At 40.7% G+C, this 9,968-nt stretch overlaps 3 protein-coding genes across 4 annotated transcripts in view; 2 read left to right on the forward strand and 1 right to left on the reverse strand.

Annotated features, from left to right (window-relative positions):
* Positions 1-2,395, forward strand: part of mgat4a (alpha-1,3-mannosyl-glycoprotein 4-beta-N-acetylglucosaminyltransferase A) — a 30,922-nt gene extending 28,527 nt beyond the window's left edge. Inside the window, exon 16 of the mRNA XM_080902362.1 lies at positions 87-2,395. Within this exon, the coding sequence (XP_080758488.1) occupies positions 87-113 (27 nt within the window). The 3' untranslated portion in view covers positions 114-2,395. The remainder of the gene's footprint in view (positions 1-86) is intronic.
* A 201-nt stretch (positions 2,396-2,596) lies between these two features.
* coa5 (cytochrome C oxidase assembly factor 5) lies at positions 2,597-4,973 on the forward strand. Its single transcript, XM_080902514.1, has 3 exons — positions 2,597-2,836; positions 4,030-4,113; positions 4,229-4,973. The coding sequence occupies exons 1-3, from the start codon at positions 2,735-2,737 to the stop codon at positions 4,268-4,270; spliced, it is 228 nt and encodes a 75-aa protein (XP_080758640.1). The 5' UTR covers positions 2,597-2,734; the 3' UTR covers positions 4,271-4,973.
* LOC308409622 (inosine-uridine preferring nucleoside hydrolase) lies at positions 4,564-9,603 on the reverse strand. 2 transcript variants are annotated; one of them, XM_080902511.1, is made up of 8 exons: positions 9,498-9,593; positions 9,304-9,364; positions 9,093-9,172; positions 8,736-8,923; positions 6,849-7,031; positions 6,448-6,559; positions 5,905-6,041; positions 4,564-5,798 (listed from the first exon to the last, which is right to left on the reverse strand). In XM_080902511.1, the coding sequence occupies exons 1-8, from the start codon at positions 9,520-9,522 to the stop codon at positions 5,451-5,453; spliced, it is 1,134 nt and encodes a 377-aa protein (XP_080758637.1). In that variant the 5' UTR covers positions 9,523-9,593; the 3' UTR covers positions 4,564-5,450. The 2 variants fall into 2 exon arrangements, with proteins under 2 accessions (XP_080758637.1, XP_080758638.1); XM_080902512.1 differs by lacking the exon at positions 9,304-9,364 and having other exon boundaries at positions 9,498-9,603.
* Positions 9,604-9,968: the final 365 nt, after the last annotated feature.

Here is a 9,968-nt window from a genome sequence, read left to right on the forward strand (position 1 = left end):
ATCACACTTGCCATCTGTTGATGTGTTGCACAATAAACAATGAATATCAATGCACTAACTCCATGGTTGTACCTGTTTCCCCACAGATACATATAAAAAGGGTAACAAGCTGAACGGTCCTGAGGGCCTACGTGAGTGATGGCCCCTGGGGAACAGAGCCCCCCTAGGCTGCTTATGCAGGGCCCCTGGCACCTAGCGACCAGCAGTAAAGTCATTAGGGCTTAGAGTTGCTCGTCCGAGCTTGTCTGACGAATGCCACCTGTTTGTCCCCCGCTCTCCCTAATATACTTTTGCTTCTCATCAGTCTGTTTCTCCCCTTCTTCATTCTTCTCTCCCTCACTCTTTTGCTCTTCGTTTATTTGTGAGAATGTGAATACTACTGTCTGACAAACAACAGCGGAGTGTGTGAGGACTTTTGATCCATGCTCTGTTGTTAAGCAGCTTTTAAAACAATCAGAAAAAAAATACTGGGACAAATTAATCAAGCATCTGAGGGAGAACCGGTCACCTGGCCACTGGTGTAGATGCTGCCAAATCCTTCAGTTACTCAATGCTGCCACCTTTTGGGCGAGCTGGGGCATTGCACTGTCACTAGCGCCTCAGCGAAGCCTGCCATGATCAAGAATGTTGTCATCACTAGTGGCCAGTTGCTCTCTGTTCTCTGCAGAGATGACGGAGCTCCAGATCAACACCAGCCCAAACATTAGAAAAAAATGTTTCCATCTAGAAAGGTGTGGGTTCCATTTAAATGCTCAGCTTATCCTGAAACACACACTCAGGATGAGCTTACCATTAAAAAGATCCTGCCTGTAACCAGACGGTGACACCTTTGACCACATGCCAGTATCAGTGGTAACTACCCTACTCCATGAAGACAATGAATACCAACACCTCTTATCTGACAGGCTGTGTATGACCTCAGTGTCCATTTATAGGAAATCAATCGGACATTGCCTTGGCACCATTTTCCTGAAGGAATATATTGTTATATTGATATATTATTACAGCTACGACTGACGATCTATGAAGGTGATTTAATTTATTTGAAATAAATCTTTAATTTGTACAAGAGGTAAAATATATTTTTATTCTATCAAGAGATGTTTATGGTAGTTCAGAGTCTGTGTCTTTGTGTACTTTTGTGCGTTTTTCTTTTCTTTTCTAAATGCTATTGTACATATTATTTTCATTATAACAGCTACTTTCAGTTGCTTTCTCTGTCAGTACAAATAGCTTGGTTCAGTTTCTTATTGTTTCTCTCCTTTTGACGCAAAATGTCATAACTAATTTATTGGAACTGACAAAAAAAAACTTGATCGTAGGAAATCTGCTGAACAAAGCTGTAGCTGTGTGGGTCGAAATTGGTAATATGTGCCTTATATGTTGGTCCCTTGAAAGTATTTAACGTTATTCCCGCTCACGTTTGCCTACACGTCAATTGCTGGATATACTAATGTTTTGAATATTTTGAACCCACACAGTCCAATTAGTGATTGGATGTCAACGACAATAATTGTGTGTTGTGCTGAAAGTGGTAAATGAGCAGGGTTTGTGCCAGACGACCATCTGAAACGGCGTGATTTGCACTGCTTTCTTTTTTACAATCTTAGCCTTCATCGCTGTACCCAGTTTTCCATTTTTCCCACGTTTTTTTCCTCCACATTGCAATTCGTTTGTCCAGTCATGTGTCAGTTTTTTTTTGATTGGACATAATATTATGACTACTGATAATTGTGGAGAGTGCCACTGATTGTATATATAAATACAGTAACAATTTATGTCTCTCTATTACTTCCTCTTGCCTCTCTGATAGTTTCTAGAAATCAACTTGTATTTGTGGCTGATTTACTGAGTGGAAGCTGTTTTAAAGTGGAACTTCACTCATTTTTACTTGTTAAAAGGGTTTTTTTCAAGGGGGTAGTGAAGTGCCTTTTGGTGGAATCAATATGAATATTTTTTAATTGACTAATCACGCTTGTTCATGTGCATTATTATTATTTGTAATTCATTAAAAAATGCCTTTTGGGTCATAGCAGGCTCCTCTGCCCCCTGATCAAACCTGAGCTGACTAAAGAAAAGTGGTACATTCTTCACATTTACAGAGGAGATGGGAGAAAATGCAACTCAAGTTGCTGTTTTGAGAGTTTGCTGCATCCATATTTAAACAAACGGAATGCATGTAAACGGCATGAAACGGTCATTTGATCCTTAGGACCCCGCTCCTTCCTGCATTTGTAGAAAGTAGAAGGCAAACAGGAAAGGAGTGTTGCTTCACAGCTGCCGCCCACCTCCAAACATCCATCAGTTATGTGCCTTCATCGTGTACATGCGTATGCCTGACTTGCATCATTTTTCATTGGACATCTTCCCAAATAAATGCTAAAGGTTGTTACGAGCCATGGCCATTTTGTGTTGATTTTGTTCTACTTGCATTATTCATGTCATCTGCATCACCGGGTTTAATTAAAGACATTGAAAACTTTGCAAATAAGACCTAAAAGTCCAGCGTGTTAAGTTTTCGCAAGTTGATGAATAAAAAAACATACAAGGAAAACTACAATCGTTCCCAGCATGCATAGCTGAGTACTTCCGTTTTCCCATCATGCCATTTCAGAAAGATGGTAGCTTACAGCTTTCATAATAACGTCGGTTTTAGTGCTGTGAACTAGCTGATTTTTCTCACTTGTTAGTTTACTAGTACGGTGATAACTGGTGTTAAATTGAATTCCGAACAATGCCGAAATATTACGAAGACAAGGAGGAGGATAACAGAGCATGTGCAGGCATCAGAGAAGACTTTAAGGCATGTCTCCTTCAGCACGACTGTGTTGTTAAGGTAAGTTAATGTACCCTAGTTGAGGGTGCTTAGCTTAAAACCAAAGCAATCAATTCTGTTACACCTAAAAGACAATCTGGAGACAGAGCCATAAATAAAGCGCGGGAAAGAAATACTTGTGAAAGATTCCTGAGGTTAGCCATGCTTTGTAGCCTACCCACTGTCCTAGAGTACAGCCCATAGACAGTGCTTTAGTTTAACAGCTGCTAGAAACTATATGAATTACATATTACCCAAGATTATTATTGGTTGTCCTTCTTTCTGTCGATTGGCGACACTTGTTTACCTTAAAACTTACACCTGTCCTACGATCGTCATTTCGCTGGGTTGTCAAATGTTGCCAATAACAAGAATTAGCAGCACCACATTAGCCAAGTCGGCGCAGTCTCCCCAAAATACATGTTTGCTTGTTTTTTTTGTGCCTTTAACTGACCGGAGCTGTGGTCGAATATAATAAATAAATAACAACTACTTCGTCTTTTTCTTGACCTCGATAAAAAACACCATGAGGTCGTGGAATAGCGAAAGACTTGGGTAAACAGGATCAGAAAGCCTGCAGGCTCTGCCTCCCATTCTACTTTTAAAAATACCTGTAATCACAAATTAACAGTCTGAGAGCCAAGCGATTCGTAACTTTCTGTGTTAAAAGGATTTAACGGGGAGCCAATGAAGAGAAGCCAGTATGGGAGGAATATCCTCTCTTTCTAGTCCCTGACAGTACCCTCGCTGCAGCAACTGAAAGCTTTTCAGGGAATTTTTAGGACAGCGTGATAATAATAAATGACAGCAGTCCAGCCTATAAATAATAAATGCACCCTGTGTCACCCTGAGACAGGATATTTTTAATTTTAGAGATATTGTGCAGGTGAAAGAAAGCAGTCCTACATATTTGGTCAGAAATGACTCCAAGAATCCTCACAGGAATCTTTCCCTGAGGCCGGGGTAACTCCTTCCATAGCAAGTATCATCAAAAAAAGAAAGCTCACAAAGTGAAATAAAATGTTTATCACTGTGAGGTTACATGAAAAAAACAGGTGGTGATCCTGTCCACTCTTATATGAGTAAAGAGGATCCAGTGTTTAATGGTATGTCACCGATGCCAGTTATACTTGTGTTTATATACAGTGTGGATATAATGTACATTTTACTAATAGGAAGGGCCCAGTGTATGAAGTGGTTTCTTATTTTTTCAGGAGGGAAAGAAACCCAGTGAGTGTCTAAAGGAAGGCCACTGCAAAGCCCTGCAGACATCCTTCTTTGAGTGCAAGAGGTCAATGGTGAGTTCTAGGAAACAGTCAACTAGTCATTAAAACAGAGAGCTTTCTAATTTCTGATAGGGGCTTATTGTGCAGTTAAAAAAAAAAAAACTTAACCAAGATCATCTGTTTACAGCTGGATGCAAGGTCAAGATTCAGAGGAAGGAAAGGAGAATGAGGAACCAGGCGAAATCTGATGCATCTTTTTAGGGTTCAAGCAGCTCCGAGTATGTGCATTGATGTCCAGGGAATGTTCCAGCGTTACAAATACCTGCTGTGGACATGTGTTGAGAAAGTTGGTGACGCACTGAAAACAGGATTACCGACTAATCAAGCGAAGTGCAGGACTGGGGACAAAACCTGTACAACTCTTCTGATCGATGGGAGTTTTTATTTCTTGGGAGAAAAATGTTGGATGAGTGTGTGTTTAAGGAAATGCAAACACTTGTAATAAATTAATGATTACAATGGACAAGATTTTGTTTCAAAACATTATATTGAACTTCTGATTGATAGCAAACTTGTCTACAGTATAAACATTATACAAATGAGGTGTCCTGCAGAGAGGCAGTGCTATGTCAGTCAGTTCCCAGGTGTAGCTTGCAGTTTCTGCTCTATGCAGGGTGCTGACTTATGACCACCATTGCAAACAGTTTCTTCAGTCACAGAACAAGCAAATCAAGTTCTTCATGTCCTCCCCATGTACCTTCACAGTTGGGTCAATCCACAATTAAAGTCAGTTCAACGCCTTCAGAATTAGACTATAATTAAAAAACTAACAAACAAACAGATGTGGCTCAAAACTCTTCATTTTTGAGTCCATTTAAGAGTGAGCTCAAATTCAGTGTCATTAAATAAAGATAAGTCTGATTTTTATTCAAGACCTTTTTTTTCCTTCTTATTAACTCTGCGCATCGATATCATGGGATGTGTCTGTTTCAGTAGCAAAACTACAACACTTGTCCATCACAGTAATTATGAAGGAAATATAAAGGCTTTCTAAAATCCTAGCGGGAGATTGGCCGATCACAACAGTGATTATAAACTTTCTGTTAAGCAGGGCTCTTTATTTTAGGCTCCGCATTCTTTCACATAATAATGGGTGTTTTACATGCCACGCAACTCTTCCATATGAAGGCATGACTGTAGCTGAGCAAATCATCGACTGATGGAAGACTGGTGGTTTGATCAGAATACAGAATTAGAATACTTTATTAATCCCTAAGGAAATTATGTCAATTTTAATACTCGAACAGGGACTTGGACCCTCAATCATCGCATTCACAAACCTGGACGTCCATATTACCCGCCCCATAAAAACAAACCTGTAAAGGTGCCGCTTCTGGCCGATTTAAATATTATTGTAAAGCTGCCATCATCATCTGCTTGAACTTCTCCAAGTCCACCTTCCTCATGAGACAAACCTCGCGAGCGTCCTTCAGGAAACCCACAGTGTCTACTATCATCATGCCCCTGGTGTGCGTGCCTGACAGCTCCACGCTGACTGGGTATTGGTCGCTTTCTATGATGAACGAATCATCTATGGCGGCAGCCACTGCATACGAGTCGCAGGAAATGAAACCCGAACCCGCGACGCACTCTTTCTGCAAGCGTTCAGTCTGCGCCGCCTGGTAGCTGTGGTGGAAGATCTTCTTCATGAAGCGAGCTTTACTGGTGTTCTGCGCCAACCATTCATCGCAGAACTCCTGTTGAAGTGCGAGCAGAGAAAAGTGTTTTGTTTTGGTCACTTGACGACAAACATGTAGCACGAATCAACTTCTAAACGCTAAAACGTGTAAACACAGGCATTACCCAGGTTAACTTGTTGTAGCAGGTGAACTCCCAGCCGGCCAAGTAGGTGGGACAGCGGTACTCTTTAAGCACGATGTATGCAGCTTCTGGATCCACAGCAAAATTAAACTCCCCACACACTGTGGTGTTCCCCCGAGCTGGATTACACAGGGTAGAGACAATAATGAGAACCCCACACAGACAAAGATTACAATTCTGGTGAAAAAATAATAAATTACCAGTTGATATTTGATGGACTATGTTGTAAACAAAATGTTACTGATAAATCCAATTACCTTGTTTTGTTTTGAGATTAATTTAAACTGAAAGGGTGGAAAGCAATACTTGGAAAACTTCATAAAGTTTGGTAATGAAAAGCAACAGCTAACGACTTAAATGTTCCATCAATTAAATAATTGTTTCTGCTGTTAGAATGGGTCCACTGGTTATTTAGTCACGTCTGTCTGGAAACACCATAGAATTCATTCTAACGTGTATTTCTTCATAAACAGTTTATATCCTCTGGCCCTATGTAGACTTATGAAGCGACAGTGTTTTACTGACATTCAGTGTTGCCTCCCATGATGTAGAGGCCTTTGAGTTTGCTCGGCAGAGATGGATCCATCTTCACAGCCAGAGCCAAGTTGGTGAGGGGTGCCGTGGCAACCAGAGATACCTGGGAGAAGACACACGGATTAAAATTTTGCAAAAAGCGCACTTGTGCAAGCGCAGAGAGCTTTCCCCCAGAACCTTTTACGTGATAAAGAAAATGTCACTGTGATATTAATGACATTTATTGCTGACATAGCGACGTCATGTGTTTACTTTCCCTAGCGCACATGATGAGAGGAGCCCAGACATCTCAGAGAGCGAGACAGACTGTCATATTTGACAGCAACTTACAGGAGAAATATGGAAACTATCACAATCTCATTCTGAGGGTCTATCACTCACACATTCCTCACCTCTCCTGGGTTCTCGTTTACAATCCTGATCATAGCAATCGCAGCGTTTTCCTTCTGAACAAGCTCCAAACCGGGAGCCTTGGAGTCAGGAGCGTCACCCAGGCCATCCTTCCCGTGGAAGTGCCCCGAGCTGATGCCGCTGTCGCCGAGGATCGGCATAGCAGCGCCTTTAAACACTGGAATCTGCAGAAACATGCAAACGCAGAACCGGTTATAATTCATCCCTGCTTTTATTCCATCAGCATTCCCAAACCAACTTCAGCTTTTAGGCAACTGTAACATTCAGACTTCTGTTTCGAGCTAGAACATACTGCCACTAAGCAGCAGTGGCATTTTTATTTATAGAACACATTTCATTATGTTCAAACTCAATGTGCTGAACACAGAGGTTTAAATATAAAAAGCTTTTGAGTCTGTTTCTGTGTGTTGGCACAGATGTAATTGATCTCAGGTCAGCAGCTTGTTACAAAGAGCTGGAACACACTAACTGAAAGCACCTTCAGCACACTTAGATTTCATTCTGGGAACAGTTAAACCATCTGCTGATGACTTGAGAGGTCAGAGTGGCTCGTAAACAAGGTTGTAAACGGGGGAGCAAATCAGATTAGTCAATTATGAAACTTACGTGAATTTCAAGAAGTGTTTAGAGTTTATTACACCTTCTGTGTGCATGTGAATTGGGGTGGCTGTAGCTCGGGTGGTAGAGCAGGTCATCTGCTCATTAGAAGGTTTGTGTGCCAAATATCCTTGGGCAGGATACTAACCCCAATTTGCTAGAATGAATATTACATAGCAAACACTTAGAAAGAAAAAAAATTGTATAAAATCTAATTTTCGGATTCATCCCTCTCAGCAGAGGTAAAACAGTGCTGTGAGTGACTTTCCACCTTCTGACAATGGTCATTCTGTGGTAAACATAATAAGAACAGTATTGGTTTACTTTAGCAGGGAAGCTAGTTAGTGCTGATCGCGAGGAAAAGCCCTCTCAGCTTTGTATATCAATAAAACCAAAATAATTATCTCTGGAGTAACATCTGAATATATTCTGTTCTTCTTTCTCCTAGAAAGAAAAAGCTGAAAGTATTCAGAGTGACCAGAAGCAGATGAGGGAGAGGCGACTACAGAGCTCAACCTAACATAGATAGAAGGATAGATAAAAATCTTTATTTCCTCCAAAGGGAAATTCAAATAAAATTTCAAGGAGCAATAAAAATAAAGGTGGGCTCACCACTGAGAGTACTATGCTCGCCATGCTGTGTGTATTTTAATAACAGATACAGCCTGGTACATCCTCCAGGGTAAAGAGGGTTAATAAAACACCTGATTTATGTTACTCATTTATCCTGAAGCCTTTTTGAAGCGGCCTAAACTGGCAGTCTTCTGTTTTGTATGTTTGGAAAAAAGTAGAAAGGTACATCTCCATGTGGAAGGATTAACTTGAGAAATGGATGAACATAAATCCTGTAACTTTTGTGCTCATTTCTCTTTATTCATGTTATGAATACATGCATAAAAAAAAAACTAAGTAAATGTCAACAATTGACCACTTTGACAAATCTGAATTAACAAAAATATTCCTCTGAGTGAGACGAGGTGCTTTGTGTTTAACTTTGCCCAATTGTTTCCAAGCAGTAGCTGGTTTAATATAATAACTAATATGTGAGATGCTTGATTTCATTTTCAGAGAATTTGGACAAAACTAGAGAACTAAAGCCAACTCCTTCAAACTGTCCACTTTCTGCATCGGGTCATGTGGCATGAGGAACAACTCCTCATTGTTAGACAATTCTATAAAATGCAACCTCGCTTATCACATGAGGCCAGGAAATTCCAACAATGTCACGCTACTTGATTTTAACACGAGTGTGCAACTACAGAGCACCCTACCTCGAGGTGACTGCAGGCTTGCAGGACTCGCAGTGCGTTTTTACACACATTCTCCACTGAGGTGTTTCCATGCACACAGGTAATGCCCAAGATCTGCACATTGGGGGCAGCCAGGGCCATCATGATGGCCTGAGCATCGTCCACGCCACAGTCCACATCCAACAGCAGCTTCTTCCTCATCCTGGACCCTGCGGTAAGAACACAGTTATCCAAGTGTCTGGTTAAACTAAGCTGAAAGAACACGGTCTTTGCACTGTGATAAAGAGGGCAGGAATCAGCTACACCGAGATCAGCTACACCATCTCAGTCAGTGAACCTGATATGAAACAGAAACGTATGCTATTTTCACATCATTACCTGCAGCAGTGTGACAGAAGGATAACCTGCAGTGGGTCACTCTCATAGACGGGAACCGGCCAAATTCAACTGGAAACAACCTTTGAACAGCAATAAAAACACGAAAAGCTGAATGGACAGTGGACCTTGTCCTAGTAGCAAAAGTTAATATTCCATCTACTTTATGGTCTGCTGATTAAAATTCATAATCTGTGACGGAACTACAATCAACCTGTGGAAAGACTGCTTCCTTAAATCCTTCCTACAAAGCGCTTTTTGCAGAAGAAATGTCCCTGAAATGACAGAATAAAGCATCGATGCTGTGTTTTCTAAAACTAAGCAGTCAGTTAAACGCAGTAAAATAAACGTAAACAAGCAAAGCCTGATTTGAGTCCAGCAAGAAAAAGTAACACGTTAATCCCTCACCTTTCCACAGAGGTCGACAAAACATCAGCCACTGCTACAAAGTCCCACAGAAACACAAATTGCTTCTGGGTCCTTATTCTTCGTCTTCTTCTGCCGCTGGTTCTTCTTCGGTGGTTAACACTAACAATCGGGTAGATTACCGCCACCCAGTGAGCTGGAGTGATATTCTGCAGCACGGGATAGGAGGTTCCCAGTTTATCTTTTTATTTATTTCAAATTTTATTTAATTAGTGACAAATTAAATTATTTAATTATGTATTTATTTAATTTATTCTGGCACAGCAGAGAGTTCAATTCAGTCTGCCAGACGGCTGTGGAAAATGTGAAGGAGGGCATAGATTTTTCATGTCTAACTGCAACAAATTTTTTTTTTTTACAGCTTTTCTTGCTGAGAAAGATCTCTCTCGTGGGCTATTCATACCACGCCATAGTAATTACGTAATGAATAAAATATTAAAACAGAAAAATTCA

The sequence above is a fragment of the Rhamphochromis sp. 'chilingali' genome (genome assembly GCF_963969265.1).
Source record: "Rhamphochromis sp. 'chilingali' genome assembly, chromosome: 14".
Taxonomy (NCBI): domain Eukaryota; kingdom Metazoa; phylum Chordata; class Actinopteri; order Cichliformes; family Cichlidae; genus Rhamphochromis; species Rhamphochromis sp. 'chilingali'.

What these genes read in the sequence shown, in the direction of transcription:
- coa5 (XM_080902514.1), top strand. Translation starts at nt 2,735, where the DNA reads ATGCCGAAATATTACGAAGACAAGGAGGAGGATAACAGAGCATGTGCA. An exon ending in AGCACGACTGTGTTGTTAAG is followed by an intron (nt 2,837 to 4,029) that starts GTAAGTTAATGT and finishes TTATTTTTTCAG; the next exon opens with GAGGGAAAGAAACCCAGTGA. An exon ending in TTGAGTGCAAGAGGTCAATG is followed by an intron (nt 4,114 to 4,228) that starts GTGAGTTCTAGG and finishes ATCTGTTTACAG; the next exon opens with CTGGATGCAAGGTCAAGATT.
- LOC308409622 (XM_080902511.1), bottom strand. Translation starts at nt 9,522, where the DNA reads ATGTTTTGTCGACCTCTGTGGAAAG. An exon ending in TAAACGAGAACCCAGGAGAG is followed by an intron (nt 6,560 to 6,848) that starts GTGAGGAATGTG and finishes GTCTTCTCCCAG; the next exon opens with GTATCTCTGGTTGCCACGGC. An exon ending in GCTACAACAAGTTAACCTGG is followed by an intron (nt 5,799 to 5,904) that starts GTAATGCCTGTG and finishes GCACTTCAACAG; the next exon opens with GAGTTCTGCGATGAATGGTT.